Source organism: Sphaerodactylus townsendi, unplaced genomic scaffold, assembly GCF_021028975.2.
Source record: "Sphaerodactylus townsendi isolate TG3544 unplaced genomic scaffold, MPM_Stown_v2.3 scaffold_27, whole genome shotgun sequence".
NCBI lineage: Eukaryota > Metazoa > Chordata > Lepidosauria > Squamata > Sphaerodactylidae > Sphaerodactylus > Sphaerodactylus townsendi.
In genome coordinates this window covers 603,319-629,444 of record NW_025950440.1, presented here as the reverse complement: position 1 = coordinate 629,444, position 26,126 = coordinate 603,319, and the positions used below count along the sequence as shown (strand labels likewise).

The following is a 26,126-nucleotide window of genomic DNA, read 5'->3' as shown; positions in this document are numbered from 1 at the left end:
CCTGAGCTGTGGAGGCTTATCTGGGGAATTCAGATTAGCCTGTGTACTCCCACACATGCCAGCTGGGTGACCTTGGGCTAGTCACAGCTTCTCGGAGGTCTCTCAGCCCCACCTACCTCACAGGGTGTTTGTTGTGAGGGGGGAAGGGCAAGGAGATTGTAAGCCCCTTTGAGTCTCCTGCAGGAGAGAAAGGGGGGATATAAATCCAAACTCTTCTTCTCCCCGGGGTCAATTAATTGTGTGATACTCACATGAAATATCAAGGATTCAGGAAGAACTCCTCACTGCCTGATCGACGAACAAGAATTCATCCCAGTTCTGGCGCTCATTCTCCCCCTTATCCCGCGTCTTTGCCGAACTTACTTGAAAGTATTATTTTTTTCAAAAAACACGTCTTCGATCCAGTTTGGAGGGGAGGATCAGGGGTCTATTCCTGGTTCAAATTTCCTGCCATGGAGCGTGATGCAAATGCCTTACAACCAATCAGTGTGCATGGTGCTGTTCTCGCAAGAGCACGAGACAACGATAACCAACCAGAAACTTGGGCTGGGGAGACGTGCTGACGTGATGACGTTCTGACATGATGACATCATAACGTGAGAATGTTTTTGTGGGAGAGAAAAAAGATCCCACCCCAACACGGCACGACAGCCAATCAGGACAGACCCGCCCAGCCAATCTCGTGGTAGTGGGGATTGTTACATTTCTTGAATCCGAGATGGGCCTAGATGTCTTCACCGGAAACATGCTGCAGTGGGGAGGTTGAAACCTCGATGAAAAGATGCACTTTATTTTCAAACTTGTTTTGATCTAGATTGAATTTCCCAGTTGGGATTTGGCCACTGTCCAAGGAATTTGTCTTATGTCAATTATATTATACACTTGCATTTTGATTTCATATTTTTAGCTGTAGTTGGGGGAAATGTATTTGTGAAGAAGAAGAAGAAGAAGAAGAAGAAGAAGAAGAAGAAGAAGAAGAAGAAGAAGAAGAAGAAGAAGAAGAAGAAGAAGAAGAAGAAGAAGAAGAAGAAGAGGAGGAGGAGGAGGAGGAGGAGGAGGAGGAGGAGGAGGAGGAGGAAGAGGAGGAGGAGCAGGAGCAGGAGGAGGAGCAGGAGGAGGAGCAGGAGCAGGAGCAGGAGTTTGGATTTATATCCCCCCTTTCTCTCCTGCAGGAGACTCAAAGGGGCTTACAATCTCCTTGCCCTTCCTCCCTCACAACAAACACCCTGTGAGGTGGGTGGGGCTGAGAGAGCTCCGAGAAGCTGTGACTCCAAGTCATTATTTTATTATTATGTTATTTAGATTTTAGATTTATTGATGTGCGAGTGCAGATAAATGCTCTGTAGTACTTGCAACTTGTATCAGAGGTAACAAAAGGATTATATTTTGTGGAATAAGTTTTCCAGTGTTAGTGAATTGAAGAGTACTAGCAATAAACAACCAATCTTAGCCACAAAATGGTGGTACTTTTCGCTGTGTGCCACTCCCCTCTTCCCAGTGTGGTGTAGTGGTGGACTCTTGTCTGGAGAACCAGGTTCTATTCCTTGATCCTCCACATGAGCAGTGAACTCTATTCTGGTTAACTGGATTTGTTTCCCAACTCCGCCACATGAATCCTGCTGGGTGACTTTGGGTTGGTCACAGTTCTCTCAGAACTCTCAGCCCCACCTACCTCACAAGGTGTCTGTTGTGGAGAGGGAGAGAAAGGGAAGGAGTTTGTAAGCCACCTTGAGTCTCCTTACAGGAGAGAAAGGTAGTGTATAAATCCAAACTCCTCTCCTTCTCTTTACATTTTTTTCAACCTCCAGGTGAGGTCCAAATCTTGCCCTGTAGTAGGTGGGAGAGGACATGCAAAAAGATTATTTTTAAAAAGAAAAATCAAATCGAAGAAGTCATTGATGAAACTGTGTTAACAACTAACAGGTTCTTATTTCCAGGAAGGAGAGTTCATTGCTGCATGAGGAAACTTAATGACCTAGGAATGACCCAACATGATCAACACAGGATATTGGCCAGTACAGTATGGAATTCCTTGTTCGCGGCATCAATGGTTACTTTGTCCCTTGGTTCTAAAAATGCACACGCCTTGTTTTAACCTGAAACAAGGTAGTTAACCTTAGAGACCTGAACATACAATTACTTTAAAAAAAACGGTGCCCAATTAAAATGGCTGAGACCATGCCAACTTAGATTATGTTGTACGCAAGATCTAATTCACCACGCTTACACTTTTTAAGCAGATATTGAGTTCGCCATTAAGGTGGAGAAAGAAGCAGAGCGGAAGGTCATTGGTCAGGCAAATGAACATTCTGGTGGTGGAAGAAGAAGAAGAAGAAGAAGAAGAAGAAGAAGAAGAAGAAGAAGAAGAAGAAGAAGAAGAAGAAGAAGAAGAAGAAGAAGAAGAAGAAGAAGAAGAAGAAGAAGAAGAAGAAGAAGAAGAAGAAGAAGAAGAAGAAGAAGAAGAGGAAGAGGAAGAGGAAGAGGAAGAGGAAGAGGAAGAGGAAGAGGAAGAGGAAGAGGAAGAGGAAGAGGAAGAGGAAGAGGAAGAGGAAGAGGAAGAGGAAGAGGAAGAAGAACGGGTGCCGCAGTGGCAGGCCCGCTCCTGAACCAGCCTGCCGCTGAGCCTTTTCTGCACAGCCAATTACAACATTGTGCTGTCGGAGTTATTGGCAACGCTGCAGCAACGGACCATTCACAAGGGCGGGCGCTCCGTGGACATAGAGGGCATCAGCTGAACCCCAGCGCTTCACACGGCTGCGCTTTGCAAACAGTGTTCTTTTTCCCCCAGGGTAGACGTCACGGGCGTTTGGCACGAGGATTGGCCACTGTGGGCCACCATTGTAGGGGGTGGGCTCTGTGGCACAGATTCCCGACAGTGGAGAACCATTGTTGAAAAGACTTGTTCGTTGAGCAGTTTTCGAACACACCATTGTGGGGCTGCTGCAGCGGCAGCCATGCAAACTCCCCACTGTGAATAACGCTGTTTTTACCATCATTTTACCGGCTTTTTCGGCCCGTGCGGAAACAACCACACATTTTCCCTTCCCGAATTCACAGCATCTCAGATAAGAAAATCTCAGCAGTTTCCCGAACCCTTAAAAGCGCAACTTTTTCTCTTCCTGCTCTGGGAAAGTGAAGGGAGACAGCCAGTGGCGTGCCACGTCTAAATGGTGCCCGGGGGCATGACCAGCCCCCCACCCCACCCCCTGTGCCCCACTTACAGGAGCCAGCAGCGAGGCCGGAGAAGGCTGGGGATTAGGGTGGGGCTCAGGGGTGACTGAGACGGGTGCCGCAGTGGCAGGCCCGCTCCTGAACCAGCATGCCGCTGAGCCTGCCCACCCCAGTCGCCCTGCAGGCTAGCTTCTGCTGTACCCAGACCCTGGAAGCCCCAGAAGGCTTCCAAGCTGGGCTCCAGGTGCCTAGTGTGGCGTGCAAGGCTCGTACCTTCTGCGTGCCAGGGCACTTGCAGCTTCCTGCAGGGCATGGTGAAGTTGGTCAGCTGGCAGCAGGGGGAGGCGGGCAGTGGGGCGGCTGCAGGACTGGATAGGCAGAGGGGCCAAAAGAGTGGCTGGAGCACCCCTTGGAGCTGCTCTTGGTGTGCACCAGGAGCCAGGTGCAAAGGAGGAGGGGATGGGAAGGGAGAACCCTGCCCCCGCCCAGCCTTCTCCCCGCCCTGCTCGATTCAGCAACCTGACTAGGCTAAACCGCGCGACTCGCCCCCGGCAGCCCGGGCCAACTTTGCCTCACTGGCAAAGGGGGGCGGTGGCATACCAGTCTTTTGGGGGTGATTTTGTGCTCCCCACATGACCAGATAGGTGGCGCCCAGGGACATGGGTCACCGCCTGTCCCTCTGGCAGGTACGCCCCTGGAGATAGCATGCGTTCAGCTTGCATCAGATTTTCTTGCTTCTCCCTGCCTCCCCCTGCCCCCGCCCCAACAGTAGTTCCTCCACTCTTTGGGGCAGCAATTCAGAGCAATCAGAAAAGCTTTCTCTCTCTCTCCCGCTCTCTCTCTCCCTTTTTAAAAAATCTTCCGGTCTATTGCTGGAGCAGCAGACTGGTGAAATCTACATGAAATTTACATGGTCCAGCAAAATAATGCTAGATCCAATGCAGCACACACTCCCAAAAGACAGCAGAGAGCAACCTCTCCAGCTGGAAATTGCAAAGAAGAAGAAGAAGAAGAAGATGAAGAAGAAGAAGAAGAAGAAGAAGAAGAAGAAGAAGAAGAAGAAGAAGAAGAAGAAGAAGAAGAAGAAGAAGAACAACAACAACAACAACAACAACAACAACGGCAAGCAAGGAGACAGGAACAAGGAACAAGGAACAAGGAACGGAACAAGGAACCAAAGGAACAGGAACAAGGAACAAAGGAACAAAAGAAGAACAAGAAGAACAAGAACAAGAAGAACAAGAAGAACAAGAAGAAGAACAAGGAGGAGGAGGAGGAGAAGAAGAAGGAGAAGGAGAAGGAGAAGGAGAAAGAGAAAGAGAAAGAGAAGGAGAGGAGGAGGAGGAGGAGGAGAAGGAGGAGGAGGAGGAGGAGGAGGAGGAGGAGGAGGAGGAGGAGGAGGAGAAGGAGAAGGAGAAGGAGGAGGAGGAGGAGGAGGAGGAGGAGGAGGAGGAGTTTGGATTGATAAGGAGACTCAAAGATGCCTACCAACTCCTTTCCCTTCCTCTCCCCACTACAGACCTCTTGTGAGGTAGGTGGGGCTGAGAGAGAACTGAGAGAACTGTGACAACCGCAAGGTCACCCAACAGGCTTCATATGGAGGAGCAGGGAAACAAATCTAGTTCACCATATTAGAGTCCCCCACTCAGGTAGAGGAGTGGGGAATCAAATCTGGTTCACCAGATTAGAGTCCACCTGCTTTTAACCACTACACCAGGCTGGCTCTCTGGAGAGAATGGGTGGGTAAAATAGCGGATCAGATCGGCTGGGGACACTTTGCAGTAGGAAGAACCTGTATGAACAAAAAAAGCGCCGGATATACCTTTACAAAGCTGTAAACACTGCCTGCATAAAGGGCCTTTCACTTCCAACAATAAACACCCATTATTAGTAGCTACAAAGAAGGGAGAAAGAAAGATAACAGCTTACAATGCATAATCTTTATGCTTAATTTGCAGCAAGCACTACATTTATTTGATAAATATGCCATTTGTATTCATTTGCCTTATTTTTTTTAAGCTGAGCTCTTCAGAGTTCAAAGATCTTTTTCTTAAAAAAAAAAGGGAATCATTGTATTTCTGTAGTACACTGACAACTTCCAGGACAGTAGCTCTCAACGATCGGGTGCCCGCAGGTAAATTTGTTCTTTAATTTGGCACAATTGGAGTACTGGTCCTCCCGTCTGCAAGGATTGGCTGAAAGGAAAAGCATAATCGGGTCTTTTAGCAAAAGGTATTCTGAAGTGGGTGGAAGGCAGTCATGCTTCTGGTGATTTCCTCTCTGGGCCTTTCCCAACTCACCGTTTGCTGCGCGCTACTCTTGCCAAGTAGCGCGGGGTCCAGCGGCACTCCCCACTACAGGGACGGCGACAACGCAGCCGCCCCGACTCTACTGCTCTCGCGCCCCCTCATCGTGCGGCATCCCTGGCACTGCTGAAAACGGCGCCTTTTGATGACCCCGCGCAGAGCGTGGGGCAGTGGGGAAGCCGGGGAACACAATCCCCGCGCTGAAAAGGTCCACGCCAGATGAAACCGACGTCATTTTTTAAAGTGGGGAAACGGCCACTGGTGATTAATCCTGGGATAGTCACCCGAAATAGCCAGGTTCCCTCGAGTTCTCCTCACCGAATTCCCACTTAACATTTAATCTAGATGCAACCAAGTTTCAAAAGAATCGGCACCTTTTCATCCAGGTTCCAACATCCTCACTGCAGCATGTTTCTAGTCAAGACATCTAGGCCTCGATGAAACCTGGATATTTCGGGTGACTATCCCAGGATTAATCGCCAGTGGGAATTCGCGCACAGCCGAACCGCAGAACACAGATCAGTCCCATTTCTGGCACTCCTCCCCCCCCCCCTTATCATGGGATTTTCCTGAACCTGCTTGTATATGCACCTTTTTGGGGAAAAACACTCCAATGGGAGCTAATAGGAAATGGGGGCTACACATTTGAGGGTTCTTAACTTTGGGCCCCATGAACCAAACATCACCAAACCTGGGTGGTATCATCAGGAGAGTCTCCTACTAATACCACCCAGGTTTTGTGAAGTTTGGCCCAGATAGTCCAAAGCTATCGACTCCCAAAGGAGGTGCCCCATCCCCCATTGTTTCCAATAGGAGCTAATAGGAGATGGGGGCTACATATTTGAGGGTCCATAACTTTGGCCCCTATGAACCAAACTTCATCAAACCTGGGTGGTATCATCAGGAGAGTCTCCTACTAATACCTCCCAGGTTTTGTGAAGTTTGGTCCAGGGAGTCAAAAGCTATGGACTCCCAAAGAGTGTGCCCCAACCCCCATTGTTTCCGATGGGAGCTAATAGGAGATGGGGGCTATACCTTTGAGAGTCCATAACTTTGACCCCCATGAACCAAACAGAGGTGTATCACAGGGAGAAGTCTGTTCCACATCTCTGAAGATGCCAGCCACAGATCCAGGCAAAACGTGAGGAACAAGATCTACCAGACCACGGCCAAACAGCCCAGAAAACCCACAACTATCAGTTGAATCCGGCCGTGAAAGTCTTCGACAATATAGTTGAGAAAACTTATTCTACAAAAGCAGCCACAGTGCACAAGTGTGCATTTCTGAATAACGTTTGATTGTGGCTTCCAACCATTTGCCGTCTGAGATCGGACCGTTCACCCCAAATGACTTAAATACGATCTACTGAATGAATGACCACAAAAGCGCACCGTCTGCTCCGTACTTACTGCAAAGTCCATCATCACAAGCATTGGGGCAATCTCCACATGGATCCCCTTCTTTGTAAGGTTTATACAAATTTTCTCCCATCACGTTTCCCCTGAAATGTGAAAAAGACATCACTTTCCATTAAAACTTCAAAGGTCCTCCCGAACGTCACGCGAAGGATTTATTTGTTTTAAAAAAATAGATCATGAAGATTGCAGGCATTGTTATTATTTGCTGCATTTTAATTTAATTTGCTGCATTTTAATTTAATTTAAATTATTTAAAGTTTACTATGTATTTGTAATTCTATGTTGTTCACCGCCCAGAGCCCTTCGGGGATTGGGCAGTATATAAGACTGATAAGGAGCAGCAGTGGCGTAGGAGGTTAAGAGCTCGTGTATCTAATCTGGAGGAACCGGGTTTGATTCCCAGCTCTGCCGCCTGAGCTGTGGAGGCTTCTCTGGGGAATTCAGATTAGCCTGGGCACTCCCACACACGCCAGCTGGGTGACCTTGGGCTAGTCACAGCTTCTCGGAGCTCTCTCAGCCCCACCCACCTCACAGGGTGTTTGTTGTGAGGGGGGAAGGGCAAGGAGATTGTAAGCCCCTTTGAGTCTCCTGCAGGAGAGAAAGGGGGGATATAAATCCAAACTATAAATAGATAGATAGATAGATAGATAGATAGATAGATAGATAGATAGATAGATAGATAGATAGATAGATAGATAGATAGATAGATAGATAGATAGATAGATAGATAGATAGATAGATAGATAGATAGATAGATAGATAGATAGATAGATAGATAGATAGATAGATAGATAGATAGATCTAAATTCAGTTACTTTTTAAAAAACACATTTTTTTCCGAAGCAGACTGCACATGATATGTACATGGGTAAATGAATTTTCACAGTTTGAGACCCAGAGAGAGTTGTTTCTTGCATCGCCTTAACCTTATGGCTGCTTCAACAGGAGCCCTTTCTGCACAAACCTTTTAAAACATTTTGTTTCCTCCAGGGAGCTTCACGTTGTTTTACCTCCAAATGTTTTGTTCCCAGCCTCAAAACATTGTAAATGAATCCCCTTTTAAAATGATTCTCTGGATGAAACGTTTTGAAAACGTCTTCAGTTGCTGTGCAATCACTGCGCCAGTTTGAGGAAAGGTTTCCAAAACAAAGGAGATATAAACGCAATTCCTCTATCCCTTTCTCTAAACATACCCTAGCAGTTGTTACAATAGGATAGGCCAGGGGTAGGGAACCTGCGGCTCTCCAGATGTTCAGGAACTACAATTCCCATCAGCCCCTACCAGCATGGCCTATCAGCCCCTACCAATTGGCCATGCTGACAGAGGCTGATGGGAATTGTAGTTCCTGAACATCTGGAGAGCCGCAGGTTCCCTACCCCTGGGATAGGCTCTTAAGCTTAGAAGGTTACAATCCTCACAGAGTTCCCATTGCCTGGAAGACTAGGTCAGCTCCCTGGGTGAGCACATGTTCCAAAAATGGCATCTCTTTCTAGAGCAAGAGCTCTGCTTCCTTCAATGGCCCAGAAAAAAGAGACCTCACCCCTCTGTTTCCAGCAGTGTTTCATCCAAATCTCCAACCCTATTTATCAGTTCCCAAGCCCCACCCCTCTCTCAGGGTCAGTCTGGGTTATCTTTTCCCCCTAGGTCATGTAGCTCTTCCTGATGCCCAGTGGTGGGATCCAAAAATTTTAGTAACAGGTTCCCATGGTGGTGGGATTCAAACAGTGGCGTAGCGCTAATGGGGCTGGGTGGGGCACGACAGGGGCGTGGCCGGGCATTTCGGGGGCGGGGCATTAATAATTTCTCTGTTACTGTAAAAAACTCTTACTGTAAAAAAAAAGTTCCTAATTTCCAGCTGGTATCTTTCTGTCCATAATTTAAACTCATTCTAGCAAGTCCTATCGTCTGCTGCCAACAGAAACTTCAACTATTTCTCCTCTAATTGACTGCCTGTCAAATACTTAATACTTTCAAATACTTAATTTTGTTTCTAGAAATCAAAAGAAGGAGACTTTCCTTAAACAAGGAACTTTACCATATTTCTAAAACATGTTTTTAAAACAGCCCAACAGGGAGAATTATCCCGTTTTTTACCTTCGCTAACCAGCCACATAGGAAACAACCGGACTTTATGATTTTTGGACCTAATGGGATTTCTAACGGAAAAGCAGACCCAATTAGTAACCCCCTTTCGGCACACACAAATAATTAGTAACCCATTCTCGGGAACTGGTGAGAACCTGCTGGATCCCACCTCTGCTGATGCCCCTCTGGCCTTTTCAAGTCCTTCAAATCTATGATACCTGATTGGAGAAGGGGAGGAAAGGGGTGGGGAGAAGAAAGGAGCTATTCTGTTCTGCCTTGATATGGGGTGCTTTGGAAATTATAATGGCAATAGATTTGAAGCTACAATGACCGTGACCATTTATGATGCAGCGCAGTGGTCTGTGTACACTCAGAGGCTGGAACGTTTCAGTAAAGTAAACAAAATAGAAGATGCAGGCCAGCACAAATCTATGGTTTTGACCCTGGGTCCAAGATATATCCTTCCAATACACATCTGACTGCAAGTCTGGAAAATACCCATAACCTATTGTGTAGTTTGGGCCATCGACTAAGCAAGTCGGGATCTCAAAAGCACTTAAAAGGGAAAGTCCCTAAAGCTTATTCACCGCTATCTTGCTTTCCACGATAGGGGAAAGGTGGGATAGAACCACAAATGTTGTCAACAGCCATCAAAGCGATCTGATCAAATTTTTCTCGCGGTACCCTGTCTCCAGGCCACGCTTGTTTTTATTCTAAAGTTGGCTTCGTTATTCGCCTTACATTTTCTTTGCGTTGCGAACTGCTGTCGGAGCCTCAAATCAGGCAAGAAAGGTATTGTATTAATCTAAAACAGGGGTCTGCAACCCGCGGCTCTGGAGCCGCATGCGGCTCTTTCAACCTTGTACTGCTGCTCCGCGTGGTTTGGGTCCTCTCAGCCTCCTTCGGGAGGTCACCCTATGGGTTAATGCATAGGTGTCGAACTCGTGGCCCTCCAGATGTTATGGACTACAGTTCCCATCATCCCCCTGCCAGCATCATGCTGGCAGGGGGATGATGGGAACTGTAGTCCATAACATCTGGAGGGCCGCGAGTTTGACACCTGTGGGATAATGGGAAAGAGTTCCCATTCCTAGAGAGGCACAGCCCGAGACAGCTATTCCAAGCCACTTCCGGCTTTCCTGTCCCAGCTGCCTGGTTGGCTAATGAAAGTTGTAGCACTTCAAGGATTTCATAACACACTATAATTGTTTATACAAAGCATAAAGGTAGAAAAAAACAATATATACAGTGTTATCTTCATTTTAAATGTCAAAAAGCATTTGCGCCTCCAAGTGGTTTTTTTTTCCGTGGAAAACAGGTCCAAATGGCTCTTTGGGTGTTAAAGGTTGCCGACCCCCGATCTAAAACATCAAAATGAATGCATTTTGTGTTTTGCAATCATTCTCGCTGTACCGCATTTCTGCGGATGACAATTCTAATTCGGCATGACCAGCGCAAAGAGGATCTTGGAAAGGCATCTACTAGGAAATGTGTGCAAAGAATAATCTCAGTTGCTGTACGTACGCAGGGCAGTAATGGCAAACGTAGAAATATTCGTATAAGTGATGAGAACACTTGGCCATGGCACAGGCAACCATGTAGGATTTGTACCAGACCACCTAAAAGGAAGGAAGGACAGTTAATTAGATCAGTGTTTCATAAGAACATAAGAACGAGCCTGCTGGATCAGACCAGAGTCCATCTAGTCTAGCACTCTGCTACTCGCAGTGGCCCACCAGGTGCCTTTGGGAGCTCACATGCAGGAAGTGAGAGCAATGGCCTTCTGCTGCTGCCGTTGCTCCTGAGCACCTGGTCTGCTAAGGCATTTGCAATCTGAGATCAAGGAGGATCAAGATTGGTAGCAATAGATTGACTTCTCCTCCATAAATCTGTCCAAGCCCTTTTTAAAGCTATCCAGGTTAGTGGCCATCACCACCTCCTGTGGCAGCATATTCCAAACACCATTCACACGTTGCGTGAAAAAATGTTTCCTTTTATTAGTCCTTATTCTTCCCCCCAGCATTTTCAATGGATGCCCCCTAGTTCTAGTATTGTGAGAAAGAGAGAAAAATTTCTCCCTGCAACATTTTCTACCCCATGCATAATTTTATAGACTTCAATCATATCCCACCTCAGACATCTCCTCTCCAAACCAAAGAGTCCCAAACGCTGCAGCCTCTCCTCATAAGGAAGGTGCTCCAGTCCCTCAATCATCCTCGTTGCCCTTCTCTGCACTTTTTTTATCTCTTCGATATCCTTTTTGAGATGTGGAGACCAGAACTGAACACAGTCCTCCAAGTGCGGTCGCACCACGGCTTTATATAAGGGCATGACAATCTTTGCAGTTTTATTATCAATTCCTTTCCTAATTATCCCCAGCATAGAGTTTGCCTTTTTCACAGCTGCCATGCATTGAGTCGACATTCCCATGGAACTATCAACTAAGACGCCCAAATCCCTTTCCTGGTCTGTGACTGACAGCACTGACCCCTGTAGCTTGTATGTGAAGTTTGGATTTTTTGCTACTGCTGCTACTTCCAGGAGCACCTGCTTTCCTGCCTATCTAAACAGATGCCTTGAATTTCACGTATCTATATTTTGCTTTCTACCATAGCATTTATATGGTAGTCAGAAGGATTTGCATCGAGGAAGACGTCCTATCCCCCTCCTTACATATGAATCTTCCCATTCACTCTATGAATCTACCTGCTCACTCTAGTTATCTTTAGAGGACCTGCTTAAGTCGCCCCCCACAGATGGGTCACAACCCAAGAAAGGGTCTTCTCAGTCATGGTACCAACATTTTGGAATTCCCTCCCCTCCCTTTATTGGTGTCTTTTGTCAGCAGATGAAGACATTTTGGGGGAATACGTCGATCAATATACTGCATCTTCACAATCCCTGTCCAAGTATGTTAATCAGATTTAGCCATGGTGATCCATGTGTTAGTTACATCCAGGCTGGACTACTGCAATGTGCTTTACTTGGGGCTACCCTTGAAGAGTATTCAGGGGATGTATCTAGTGCAGAATGCTGTGGCAAAACTGTTGGCTAGGGCCAACTATTGGAAGCATGGGATCCCAATATTACAGCAATTACACTGTCTACCAATCTGCTCCTGAGCCCAGCTCTAGGTGTTGATTTTGACTTTCAAAGTCCTACATGGCATGGAAGAAGGCTATCCGAAGGACCATTTTCTCCCAATATGTTCCTGCCTTGGAGTTAAGATTACAGGGAGAGATACTCCTGACTATCCCATCAATCAAATAAGCTCATTTGGTTAGCATATTCAAATCCTGCAGTTATGAAGCAACCTTCTCGGAACGCTGCCCCAGGCCCTTCAATGTTGATCTTTGAGACAGCTGAAGATGGTTTTATTTAGGACTGAATTTGGTTTAGCAGCAGCCCTGAGTAGTGATTTTAAATTCAGCTGTTATATTTTCATTGTATTTTCCTCGATGTGTTTTATCTAGGTATTGTCGAAGGGCTTTCACGGCCAGATTCAACTGGTTCTGGTGGGTTTTCCGGGCTGTGTGGCTGTGGTCTGGTGGATCTTGTTCCTAGTGATGACACAGTGTTTTATCTATGTTTACCAGCAGTCTTGAGGACCGTAAGGAAGAAAGGTTTTAATGTTTTAAATGTTTTAAGGAGGTTTTGAATTCACAAATAAGTGTCAGAATCCTGATTACTCACATCTCACCTAAGTGTTTTTGCAGCTGCCGCTTTAATCCCTTTCACAGTTTTAGCCCTATACGGTTAATTTGGGGCCAGTCTATTGTTGCCTCTTGGCGGGAGACTGGTAACTGATATCCTGTTTATGTCAGCTGTGTTGTCACCCAGCTGCAGTGTGACGCTGCCCTAATCTTTACCAGCCTCATGTAGTAGGATGTCTTAGCTTCACTCAGCCCCTGCACTCTTCCTCCCTGTAGTGTTGGGCAACCAGGTAATGGCTCTCACCTCACTAGACTTAAACATTGTAAACGCTCTGCTTTTCCCACCAGCTGACTGGGGAGTTGGGTGCTGAAAATATATCTCCCTTTGCCTTTTCCATGTTTCTCAGATCTGGCTATGAAAAGTATGGTGGAAAAAACACGGCAAGTAAACCAAAGGAAACGATCAATGAACCGGGATAGCCTAATCCCGAACAAGAAATTTGCCGTAACTCAAGGAAGCGTATTCAATGATGACACTATATTAACATTAACAATTATATTAGTCAATTCACCCCCCCACCCCCCCCCCCCAACCCACCCCCCCCCCCCCCCCCCCCTGCACCCCCCGGGACCCCCCCCCCCCCCCCCCCCCCCCCCCCCCCACCCCCCCCCCCCCCCACCCCCCCCCCCCCCCACCCCCCCCCCCCCCCACCCCCCCCCCCCCCCACCCCCCCCCCCCCCCACCCCCCCCCCCCCCCACCCCCCCCCCCCCCCACCCCCCCCCCCCCCCACCCCCCCCCCCCCCCACCCCCCCCCCCCCCCACCCCCCCCCCCCCCCACCCCCCCCCCCCCCCACCCCCCCCCCCCCCCACCCCCCCCCCCCCCCACCCCCCCCCCCCCCCACCCCCCCCCCCCCCCACCCCCCCCCCCCCCCACCCCCCCCCCCCCCCACCCCCCCCCCCCCCCACCCCCCCCCCCCCCCACCCCCCCCCCCCCCCACCCCCCCCCCCCCCCACCCCCCCCCCCCCCCACCCCCCCCCCCCCCCACCCCCCCCCCCCCCCACCCCCCCCCCCCCCCACCCCCCCCCCCCCCCACCCCCCCCCCCCCCCACCCCCCCCCCCCCCCACCCCCCCCCCCCCCCACCCCCCCCCCCCCCCACCCCCCCCCCCCCCCACCCCCCCCCCCCCCCACCCCCCCCCCCCCCCACCCCCCCCCCCCCCCACCCCCCCCCCCCCCCACCCCCCCCCCCCCCCACCCCCCCCCCCCCCCACCCCCCCCCCCCCCCACCCCCCCCCCCCCCCACCCCCCCCCCCCCCCACCCCCCCCCCCCCCCACCCCCCCCCCCCCCCACCCCCCCCCCCCCCCACCCCCCCCCCCCCCCACCCCCCCCCCCCCCCACCCCCCCCCCCCCCCACCCCCCCCCCCCCCCACCCCCCCCCCCCCCCACCCCCCCCCCCCCCCACCCCCCCCCCCCCCCACCCCCCCCCCCCCCCACCCCCCCCCCCCCCCACCCCCCCCCCCCCCCACCCCCCCCCCCCCCCACCCCCCCCCCCCCCCACCCCCCCCCCCCCCCACCCCCCCCCCCCCCCACCCCCCCCCCCCCCCACCCCCCCCCCCCCCCACCCCCCCCCCCCCCCACCCCCCCCCCCCCCCACCCCCCCCCCCCCCCACCCCCCCCCCCCCCCACCCCCCCCCCCCCCCACCCCCCCCCCCCCCCACCCCCCCCCCCCCCCACCCCCCCCCCCCCCCACCCCCCCCCCCCCCCACCCCCCCCCCCCCCCACCCCCCCCCCCCCCCACCCCCCCCCCCCCCCACCCCCCCCCCCCCCCACCCCCCCCCCCCCCCACCCCCCCCCCCCCCCACCCCCCCCCCCCCCCACCCCCCCCCCCCCCCACCCCCCCCCCCCCCCACCCCCCCCCCCCCCCACCCCCCCCCCCCCCCACCCCCCCCCCCCCCCACCCCCCCCCCCCCCCACCCCCCCCCCCCCCCACCCCCCCCCCCCCCCACCCCCCCCCCCCCCCACCCCCCCCCCCCCCCACCCCCCCCCCCCCCCACCCCCCCCCCCCCCCACCCCCCCCCCCCCCCACCCCCCCCCCCCCCCACCCCCCCCCCCCCCCACCCCCCCCCCCCCCCACCCCCCCCCCCCCCCACCCCCCCCCCCCCCCACCCCCCCCCCCCCCCACCCCCCCCCCCCCCCACCCCCCCCCCCCCCCACCCCCCCCCCCCCCCACCCCCCCCCCCCCCCACCCCCCCCCCCCCCCACCCCCCCCCCCCCCCACCCCCCCCCCCCCCCACCCCCCCCCCCCCCCACCCCCCCCCCCCCCCACCCCCCCCCCCCCCCACCCCCCCCCCCCCCCACCCCCCCCCCCCCCCACCCCCCCCCCCCCCCACCCCCCCCCCCCCCCACCCCCCCCCCCCCCCACCCCCCCCCCCCCCCACCCCCCCCCCCCCCCACCCCCCCCCCCCCCCACCCCCCCCCCCCCCCACCCCCCCCCCCCCCCACCCCCCCCCCCCCCCACCCCCCCCCCCCCCCACCCCCCCCCCCCCCCACCCCCCCCCCCCCCCACCCCCCCCCCCCCCCACCCCCCCCCCCCCCCACCCCCCCCCCCCCCCACCCCCCCCCCCCCCCACCCCCCCCCCCCCCCACCCCCCCCCCCCCCCACCCCCCCCCCCCCCCACCCCCCCCCCCCCCCACCCCCCCCCCCCCCCACCCCCCCCCCCCCCCACCCCCCCCCCCCCCCACCCCCCCCCCCCCCCACCCCCCCCCCCCCCCACCCCCCCCCCCCCCCACCCCCCCCCCCCCCCACCCCCCCCCCCCCCCACCCCCCCCCCCCCCCACCCCCCCCCCCCCCCACCCCCCCCCCCCCCCACCCCCCCCCCCCCCCACCCCCCCCCCCCCCCACCCCCCCCCCCCCCCACCCCCCCCCCCCCCCACCCCCCCCCCCCCCCACCCCCCCCCCCCCCCACCCCCCCCCCCCCCCACCCCCCCCCCCCCCCACCCCCCCCCCCCCCCACCCCCCCCCCCCCCCACCCCCCCCCCCCCCCACCCCCCCCCCCCCCCACCCCCCCCCCCCCCCACCCCCCCCCCCCCCCACCCCCCCCCCCCCCCACCCCCCCCCCCCCCCACCCCCCCCCCCCCCCACCCCCCCCCCCCCCCACCCCCCCCCCCCCCCACCCCCCCCCCCCCCCACCCCCCCCCCCCCCCACCCCCCCCCCCCCCCACCCCCCCCCCCCCCCACCCCCCCCCCCCCCCACCCCCCCCCCCCCCCACCCCCCCCCCCCCCCACCCCCCCCCCCCCCCACCCCCCCCCCCCCCCACCCCCCCCCCCCCCCACCCCCCCCCCCCCCCACCCCCCCCCCCCCCCACCCCCCCCCCCCCCCACCCCCCCCCCCCCCCACCCCCCCCCCCCCCCACCCCCCCCCCCCCCCACCCCCCCCCCCCCCCACCCCCCCCCCCCCCCACCCCCCCCCCCCCCCACCCCCCCCCCCCCCCACCCCCCCCCCCCCCCACCCCCCCCCCCCCCCACCCCCCCCCCCCCCCACCCCCCCCCCCCCCCACCCCCCCCCCCCCCCACCCCCCCCCCCCCCCACCCCCCCCCCCCCCCACCCCCCCCCCCCCCCACCCCCCCCCCCCCCCACCCCCCCCCCCCCCCACCCCCCCCCCCCCCCACCCCCCCCCCCCCCCACCCCCCCCCCCCCCCACCCCCCCCCCCCCCCACCCCCCCCCCCCCCCACCCCCCCCCCCCCCCACCCCCCCCCCCCCCCACCCCCCCCCCCCCCCACCCCCCCCCCCCCCCACCCCCCCCCCCCCCCACCCCCCCCCCCCCCCACCCCCCCCCCCCCCCACCCCCCCCCCCCCCCACCCCCCCCCCCCCCCACCCCCCCCCCCCCCCACCCCCCCCCCCCCCCACCCCCCCCCCCCCCCACCCCCCCCCCCCCCCACCCCCCCCCCCCCCCACCCCCCCCCCCCCCCACCCCCCCCCCCCCCCACCCCCCCCCCCCCCCACCCCCCCCCCCCCCCACCCCCCCCCCCCCCCACCCCCCCCCCCCCCCACCCCCCCCCCCCCCCACCCCCCCCCCCCCCCACCCCCCCCCCCCCCCACCCCCCCCCCCCCCCACCCCCCCCCCCCCCCACCCCCCCCCCCCCCCACCCCCCCCCCCCCCCACCCCCCCCCCCCCCCACCCCCCCCCCCCCCCACCCCCCCCCCCCCCCACCCCCCCCCCCCCCCACCCCCCCCCCCCCCCACCCCCCCCCCCCCCCACCCCCCCCCCCCCCCACCCCCCCCCCCCCCCACCCCCCCCCCCCCCCACCCCCCCCCCCCCCCACCCCCCCCCCCCCCCACCCCCCCCCCCCCCCACCCCCCCCCCCCCCCACCCCCCCCCCCCCCCACCCCCCCCCCCCCCCACCCCCCCCCCCCCCCACCCCCCCCCCCCCCCACCCCCCCCCCCCCCCACCCCCCCCCCCCCCCACCCCCCCCCCCCCCCACCCCCCCCCCCCCCCACCCCCCCCCCCCCCCACCCCCCCCCCCCCCCACCCCCCCCCCCCCCCACCCCCCCCCCCCCCCACCCCCCCCCCCCCCCACCCCCCCCCCCCCCCACCCCCCCCCCCCCCCACCCCCCCCCCCCCCCACCCCCCCCCCCCCCCACCCCCCCCCCCCCCCACCCCCCCCCCCCCCCACCCCCCCCCCCCCCCACCCCCCCCCCCCCCCACCCCCCCCCCCCCCCACCCCCCCCCCCCCCCACCCCCCCCCCCCCCCACCCCCCCCCCCCCCCACCCCCCCCCCCCCCCACCCCCCCCCCCCCCCACCCCCCCCCCCCCCCACCCCCCCCCCCCCCCACCCCCCCCCCCCCCCACCCCCCCCCCCCCCCACCCCCCCCCCCCCCCACCCCCCCCCCCCCCCACCCCCCCCCCCCCCCACCCCCCCCCCCCCCCACCCCCCCCCCCCCCCACCCCCCCCCCCCCCCACCCCCCCCCCCCCCCACCCCCCCCCCCCCCCACCCCCCCCCCCCCCCACCCCCCCCCCCCCCCACCCCCCCCCCCCCCCACCCCCCCCCCCCCCCACCCCCCCCCCCCCCCACCCCCCCCCCCCCCCACCCCCCCCCCCCCCCACCCCCCCCCCCCCCCACCCCCCCCCCCCCCCACCCCCCCCCCCCCCCACCCCCCCCCCCCCCCACCCCCCCCCCCCCCCACCCCCCCCCCCCCCCACCCCCCCCCCCCCCCACCCCCCCCCCCCCCCACCCCCCCCCCCCCCCACCCCCCCCCCCCCCCACCCCCCCCCCCCCCCACCCCCCCCCCCCCCCACCCCCCCCCCCCCCCACCCCCCCCCCCCCCCACCCCCCCCCCCCCCCACCCCCCCCCCCCCCCACCCCCCCCCCCCCCCACCCCCCCCCCCCCCCACCCCCCCCCCCCCCCACCCCCCCCCCCCCCCACCCCCCCCCCCCCCCACCCCCCCCCCCCCCCACCCCCCCCCCCCCCCACCCCCCCCCCCCCCCACCCCCCCCCCCCCCCACCCCCCCCCCCCCCCACCCCCCCCCCCCCCCACCCCCCCCCCCCCCCACCCCCCCCCCCCCCCACCCCCCCCCCCCCCCACCCCCCCCCCCCCCCACCCCCCCCCCCCCCCACCCCCCCCCCCCCCCACCCCCCCCCCCCCCCACCCCCCCCCCCCCCCACCCCCCCCCCCCCCCACCCCCCCCCCCCCCCACCCCCCCCCCCCCCCACCCCCCCCCCCCCCCACCCCCCCCCCCCCCCACCCCCCCCCCCCCCCACCCCCCCCCCCCCCCACCCCCCCCCCCCCCCACCCCCCCCCCCCCCCACCCCCCCCCCCCCCCACCCCCCCCCCCCCCCACCCCCCCCCCCCCCCACCCCCCCCCCCCCCCACCCCCCCCCCCCCCCACCCCCCCCCCCCCCCACCCCCCCCCCCCCCCACCCCCCCCCCCCCCCACCCCCCCCCCCCCCCACCCCCCCCCCCCCCCACCCCCCCCCCCCCCCACCCCCCCCCCCCCCCACCCCCCCCCCCCCCCACCCCCCCCCCCCCCCACCCCCCCCCCCCCCCACCCCCCCCCCCCCCCACCCCCCCCCCCCCCCACCCCCCCCCCCCCCCACCCCCCCCCCCCCCCACCCCCCCCCCCCCCCACCCCCCCCCCCCCCCACCCCCCCCCCCCCCCACCCCCCCCCCCCCCCACCCCCCCCCCCCCCCACCCCCCCCCCCCCCCACCCCCCCCCCCCCCCACCCCCCCCCCCCCCCACCCCCCCCCCCCCCCACCCCCCCCCCCCCCCACCCCCCCCCCCCCCCACCCCCCCCCCCCCCCACCCCCCCCCCCCCCCACCCCCCCCCCCCCCCACCCCCCCCCCCCCCCACCCCCCCCCCCCCCCACCCCCCCCCCCCCCCACCCCCCCCCCCCCCCACCCCCCCCCCCCCCCACCCCCCCCCCCCCCCACCCCCCCCCCCCCCCACCCCCCCCCCCCCCCACCCCCCCCCCCCCCCACCCCCCCCCCCCCCCACCCCCCCCCCCCCCCACCCCCCCCCCCCCCCACCCCCCCCCCCCCCCACCCCCCCCCCCCCCCACCCCCCCCCCCCCCCACCCCCCCCCCCCCCCACCCCCCCCCCCCCCCACCCCCCCCCCCCCCCACCCCCCCCCCCCCCCACCCCCCCCCCCCCCCACCCCCCCCCCCCCCCACCCCCCCCCCCCCCCACCCCCCCCCCCCCCCACCCCCCCCCCCCCCCACCCCCCCCCCCCCCCACCCCCCCCCCCCCCCACCCCCCCCCCCCCCCACCCCCCCCCCCCCCCACCCCCCCCCCCCCCCACCCCCCCCCCCCCCCACCCCCCCCCCCCCCCACCCCCCCCCCCCCCCACCCCCCCCCCCCCCCACCCCCCCCCCCCCCCACCCCCCCCCCCCCCCACCCCCCCCCCCCCCCACCCCCCCCCCCCCCCACCCCCCCCCCCCCCCACCCCCCCCCCCCCCCACCCCCCCCCCCCCCCACCCCCCCCCCCCCCCACCCCCCCCCCCCCCCACCCCCCCCCCCCCCCACCCCCCCCCCCCCCCACCCCCCCCCCCCCCCACCCCCCCCCCCCCCCACCCCCCCCCCCCCCCACCCCCCCCCCCCCCCACCCCCCCCCCCCCCCACCCCCCCCCCCCCCCACCCCCCCCCCCCCCCACCCCCCCCCCCCCCCACCCCCCCCCCCCCCCACCCCCCCCCCCCCCCACCCCCCCCCCCCCCCACCCCCCCCCCCCCCCACCCCCCCCCCCCCCCACCCCCCCCCCCCCCCACCCCCCCCCCCCCCCACCCCCCCCCCCCCCCACCCCCCCCCCCCCCCACCCCCCCCCCCCCCCACCCCCCCCCCCCCCCACCCCCCCCCCCCCCCACCCCCCCCCCCCCCCACCCCCCCCCCCCCCCACCCCCCCCCCCCCCCACCCCCCCCCCCCCCCACCCCCCCCCCCCCCCACCCCCCCCCCCCCCCACCCCCCCCCCCCCCCACCCCCCCCCCCCCCCACCCCCCCCCCCCCCCACCCCCCCCCCCCCCCACCCCCCCCCCCCCCCACCCCCCCCCCCCCCCACCCCCCCCCCCCCCCACCCCCCCCCCCCCCCACCCCCCCCCCCCCCCACCCCCCCCCCCCCCCACCCCCCCCCCCCCCCACCCCCCCCCCCCCCCACCCCCCCCCCCCCCCACCCCCCCCCCCCCCCACCCCCCCCCCCCCCCACCCCCCCCCCCCCCCACCCCCCCCCCCCCCCACCCCCCCCCCCCCCCACCCCCCCCCCCCCCCACCCCCCCCCCCCCCCACCCCCCCCCCCCCCCACCCCCCCCCCCCCCCACCCCCCCCCCCCCCCACCCCCCCCCCCCCCCACCCCCCCCCCCCCCCACCCCCCCCCCCCCCCACCCCCCCCCCCCCCCACCCCCCCCCCCCCCCACCCCCCCCCCCCCCCACCCCCCCCCCCCCCCACCCCCCCCCCCCCCCACCCCCCCCCCCCCCCACCCCCCCCCCCCCCCACCCCCCCCCCCCCCCACCCCCCCCCCCCCCCACCCCCCCCCCCCCCCACCCCCCCCCCCCCCCACCCCCCCCCCCCCCCACCCCCCCCCCCCCCCACCCCCCCCCCCCCCCACCCCCCCCCCCCCCCACCCCCCCCCCCCCCCACCCCCCCCCCCCCCCACCCCCCCCCCCCCCCACCCCCCCCCCCCCCCACCCCCCCCCCCCCCCACCCCCCCCCCCCCCCACCCCCCCCCCCCCCCACCCCCCCCCCCCCCCACCCCCCCCCCCCCCCACCCCCCCCCCCCCCCACCCCCCCCCCCCCCCACCCCCCCCCCCCCCCACCCCCCCCCCCCCCCACCCCCCCCCCCCCCCACCCCCCCCCCCCCCCACCCCCCCCCCCCCCCACCCCCCCCCCCCCCCACCCCCCCCCCCCCCCACCCCCCCCCCCCCCCACCCCCCCCCCCCCCCACCCCCCCCCCCCCCCACCCCCCCCCCCCCCCACCCCCCCCCCCCCCCACCCCCCCCCCCCCCCACCCCCCCCCCCCCCCACCCCCCCCCCCCCCCACCCCCCCCCCCCCCCACCCCCCCCCCCCCCCACCCCCCCCCCCCCCCACCCCCCCCCCCCCCCACCCCCCCCCCCCCCCACCCCCCCCCCCCCCCACCCCCCCCCCCCCCCACCCCCCCCCCCCCCCACCCCCCCCCCCCCCCACCCCCCCCCCCCCCCACCCCCCCCCCCCCCCACCCCCCCCCCCCCCCACCCCCCCCCCCCCCCACCCCCCCCCCCCCCCACCCCCCCCCCCCCCCACCCCCCCCCCCCCCCACCCCCCCCCCCCCCCACCCCCCCCCCCCCCCACCCCCCCCCCCCCCCACCCCCCCCCCCCCCCACCCCCCCCCCCCCCCACCCCCCCCCCCCCCCACCCCCCCCCCCCCCCACCCCCCCCCCCCCCCACCCCCCCCCCCCCCCACCCCCCCCCCCCCCCACCCCCCCCCCCCCCCACCCCCCCCCCCCCCCACCCCCCCCCCCCCCCACCCCCCCCCCCCCCCACCCCCCCCCCCCCCCACCCCCCCCCCCCCCCACCCCCCCCCCCCCCCACCCCCCCCCCCCCCCACCCCCCCCCCCCCCCACCCCCCCCCCCCCCCACCCCCCCCCCCCCCCACCCCCCCCCCCCCCCACCCCCCCCCCCCCCCACCCCCCCCCCCCCCCACCCCCCCCCCCCCCCACCCCCCCCCCCCCCCACCCCCCCCCCCCCCCACCCCCCCCCCCCCCCACCCCCCCCCCCCCCCACCCCCCCCCCCCCCCACCCCCCCCCCCCCCCACCCCCCCCCCCCCCCACCCCCCCCCCCCCCCACCCCCCCCCCCCCCCACCCCCCCCCCCCCCCACCCCCCCCCCCCCCCACCCCCCCCCCCCCCCACCCCCCCCCCCCCCCACCCCCCCCCCCCCCCACCCCCCCCCCCCCCCACCCCCCCCCCCCCCCACCCCCCCCCCCCCCCACCCCCCCCCCCCCCCACCCCCCCCCCCCCCCACCCCCCCCCCCCCCCACCCCCCCCCCCCCCCACCCCCCCCCCCCCCCACCCCCCCCCCCCCCCACCCCCCCCCCCCCCCACCCCCCCCCCCCCCCACCCCCCCCCCCCCCCACCCCCCCCCCCCCCCACCCCCCCCCCCCCCCACCCCCCCCCCCCCCCACCCCCCCCCCCCCCCACCCCCCCCCCCCCCCACCCCCCCCCCCCCCCACCCCCCCCCCCCCCCACCCCCCCCCCCCCCCACCCCCCCCCCCCCCCACCCCCCCCCCCCCCCACCCCCCCCCCCCCCCACCCCCCCCCCCCCCCACCCCCCCCCCCCCCCACCCCCCCCCCCCCCCACCCCCCCCCCCCCCCACCCCCCCCCCCCCCCACCCCCCCCCCCCCCCACCCCCCCCCCCCCCCACCCCCCCCCCCCCCCACCCCCCCCCCCCCCCACCCCCCCCCCCCCCCACCCCCCCCCCCCCCCACCCCCCCCCCCCCCCACCCCCCCCCCCCCCCACCCCCCCCCCCCCCCACCCCCCCCCCCCCCCACCCCCCCCCCCCCCCACCCCCCCCCCCCCCCACCCCCCCCCCCCCCCACCCCCCCCCCCCCCCACCCCCCCCCCCCCCCACCCCCCCCCCCCCCCACCCCCCCCCCCCCCCACCCCCCCCCCCCCCCACCCCCCCCCCCCCCCACCCCCCCCCCCCCCCACCCCCCCCCCCCCCCACCCCCCCCCCCCCCCACCCCCCCCCCCCCCCACCCCCCCCCCCCCCCACCCCCCCCCCCCCCCACCCCCCCCCCCCCCCACCCCCCCCCCCCCCCACCCCCCCCCCCCCCCACCCCCCCCCCCCCCCACCCCCCCCCCCCCCCACCCCCCCCCCCCCCCACCCCCCCCCCCCCCCACCCCCCCCCCCCCCCACCCCCCCCCCCCCCCACCCCCCCCCCCCCCCACCCCCCCCCCCCCCCACCCCCCCCCCCCCCCACCCCCCCCCCCCCCCACCCCCCCCCCCCCCCACCCCCCCCCCCCCCCACCCCCCCCCCCCCCCACCCCCCCCCCCCCCCACCCCCCCCCCCCCCCACCCCCCCCCCCCCCCACCCCCCCACCACCACGGTCCTATATTGTACAAATGACTTTAAAAACATTTGTTACTATTTTAATAGGTGTCACTTGGTCTTCTCTTTTTATTTTCATTTTTAATACTGTAGATAGACCGACCCTTCTGTATCAGGGAAAAAGCCCAAAAAAAAACCCCACCACCAACTTTCAAGTAAACATTTGCATTTCTTATTTTAAAAAAAACACTTTCCAAAAATCATTAAAGTATATAATATTTGTTGCTATTTTTGAATGATGGTCAGTCTCCGCTTTTATGTTTAATCTGTTAGTAATTCAATGACCAAGTACTTTGTTCTGATTCAGCCAGTGCTTTAATAATACTTTGCATAGTAGTGGATACAGTTTGATGGGTTACTAGCGCCAACCTTTTTGTCCTGATTCTGTGATCAACCCTATTAAGGCCTGAAATATTCTTCCTTTGTTTGGAAGACCCCATTTGCTGTGGAAGAGGGCCTTTGGATCCAACTGCATCATTGCTTTTAAAGAAATCTTAATGTTGGATCAATCCACTGTAGCTCCATTTAGGACAACACTGTAAGCAGACCCCCGTTACCAGCTCATTCTCTCCTGAAGTGTTTGCTCGTTTTAGCTCGACCGAAAACAAAGGGCCCCTGCATCTCTCCGGGGGAGCGGCACAGCTACCTAATCCTTTGCAAAGAGAAATGGATCAGGTGGATCAAAGACGGGCTTACTTCTCCAAAGGACATGCTGCGGTTGGCAAAGAAGGAGCCGGAAAAGTCTCCTGTTCTGCTGCCTGCCAATGACAACGAGAGGCATCGTACGGTAACTGATCCGGGGCCTGACTGTGTACCGTGCGGTTCAGTTTCATCATTTACTTTTTGTTTGAAGAAGCCACGGATTTCTCTTTCAAACCATTCGGCCGGTCAGTTTCTCCCAAAACCCGTTCCTGTAGCTCTTCTTTTGTTCTGAGTGGTTCCATACATCAGTGGTGGCGAACCTTTTCGAGACCGAGTGCCCGAATTGAAAGCCCAAACCCACTTATTTATCGCAAAGCGCCAACACTGCAATTTAACCTGAATGCTGAGGTTTTCGTTTAGAAAAACGGTTGGCTCCGAGGCGTGCGTTACTTGGGCGTTGGTCGGTGGCTTTGCTTTGAAGCAACCGTGCAACTCTTCCAACAGGTGAATCACAACCCTTGGAGAGTTTACTCAGAAGCAAGCCCCATTGTCAGCAACCGAGATTACTCCCAGGTAAAGGATTGCGCTTTAGTTCTTCGCATGAAAATCAGTGGGATTTAACAGCGCTTAACAGGGTTACCTACATTGCCTCCCCAAAACTAGGTCTTAGGTTTAATGCTAATAATTGATCCCCGTGGCCCAGGCCAGCCTAGATATGTGGGGGGCGGGGGGCCACACAGCCTAGATATGTGCGCGTGCCCACAGAGAGGGCTCTGAGTGCCACCTCTGGCACCCGTGCCATAGGTTCGCCATAACTGCCATACACAGTCAGCACTGAGGAGGGTTGCCAAACACCACTTGCAAAATTGTCCACGATTTGGAGTCAATTTCTTGCAGAGGGAGAGAGCACAGCGGGGAAGTCGCGTCATAATGGGGTGCAAAGTCTATCCTTCAAAGCAGCCGTTTCGTCCAAGGGAATGAGGAGAGGCTGCAGCGTTTGGGACTCTTTCGTTTGGAGAGGAGACGGCTGAGGGGGGATATGATTGAAGTCTATAAAATTATGCATGGGGTAGAAAATGTGGACAGAGAGAAATTTCTCTCTCTTTCTCACAATACTAGAACCAGGGGGCATTCATTGAAAATGCTGGGGGGGGGGGGGAGAATTAGGACTAATAAAAGGAAACACTTCTTCACGCAACGCTTGATTGGTGTTTGGAATATGCTGCCACAGGAGGTGGTGATGGCCACTCACCTGGACAGCTTTAAAAGGGGCTTGGACAGATTTATGGAGGGGAAGTCGATTTATGGCTACCAATCTTGATCCTCTTTGATCTGAGATTGCAAATGCCTTAACAGACCAGGTGATCGGGAGCAACAGCCGCAGAAGGCCCTTGCTTTCACCTCCTGCAGGTGAGCTCCCAAAGGCACCTGGTGGGCCACTGCGAGTAGCAGAGAGCTGGACTAGATGGACTCTGGTCTGATCCAGCTGGCTTGTTCTTATGTTCTTATTAATGGCTCTTTCCGCACAATCCATTCAAAATGCCTTAAGGCAGGAATTCCACATTGTTTTTACCCCGGAGTGTTTTATTTCCAGCCTCAGAACATTTTAAATGAATCCCCTTTTAAAATGAGTCCTCAGTTGAAACATTCTCAAAATGTTTTCACTTTATTATTATTATTATTATCATTATTATTTATTAGATTTATAGGCCGCCTCACCCCCAAAGGGCTCGAGGCGGCTCACAATACAGCTGTTCCAATAACAGCACACAAAATACATAACTAAGACTAACCACATTAAAACAAATTCCCACAGCAGCAATTTCTTAAAATTTAAATAACAAAGTTAAGAGCAAGCAATATTAAAGACAGGCGCTCGATCAAAAAGGCTGGGAGGGGAGAGGCAGGGACCAAAATGGAATCAAGGCCCTGCCTAGATGGGAAAACTGGCAGCCTCAGTGGGGGGCGGTAGATCCGCGGCCAGCCTCACCAAAGGCCCGGTGGAACAGCTCAGTCTTACAGGCCCTGCGGAACTCACCAAGGTCCCGCAGGGCCCGGACAGCTGGAGGGAGAGCGTTCCACCAGGCAGGGGCCAGAGTCGTAAAGGCCCTGGCCCGGGTCGAGGCCAGCCACATACACTTGCTGTGTATATCTCTTTAAAATGTTTTAAAAGCCACTGCCATCCCTAAACTTCCTCCTTGACACCATTTTGTGAGCTCCTTTCCATTCCCCCTCACCTGTTTATGGTATCATTTCTTTATTTT

At 64.5% G+C, this 26,126-nt stretch overlaps 1 protein-coding gene across 1 annotated transcript in view; it reads right to left on the bottom strand.

Moving 5' to 3' along the window:
- Nucleotides 1–5,096: 5,096 nt before the first annotated feature.
- LOC125425308 (serotriflin-like) overlaps nucleotides 5,097–26,126 on the bottom strand; it is a 133,490-nt gene continuing 112,460 nt past the window's right edge. The window contains exons 5-7 of the mRNA XM_048482912.1: nucleotides 10,507–10,601; nucleotides 6,888–6,979; nucleotides 5,097–5,366 (exon numbers count right to left, since the gene is read on the bottom strand). Coding sequence (XP_048338869.1) covers nucleotides 5,239–5,366; nucleotides 6,888–6,979; nucleotides 10,507–10,601 — 315 coding nt within the window. The 3' untranslated portion in view covers nucleotides 5,097–5,238. The remainder of the gene's footprint in view (nucleotides 5,367–6,887; nucleotides 6,980–10,506; nucleotides 10,602–26,126) is intronic.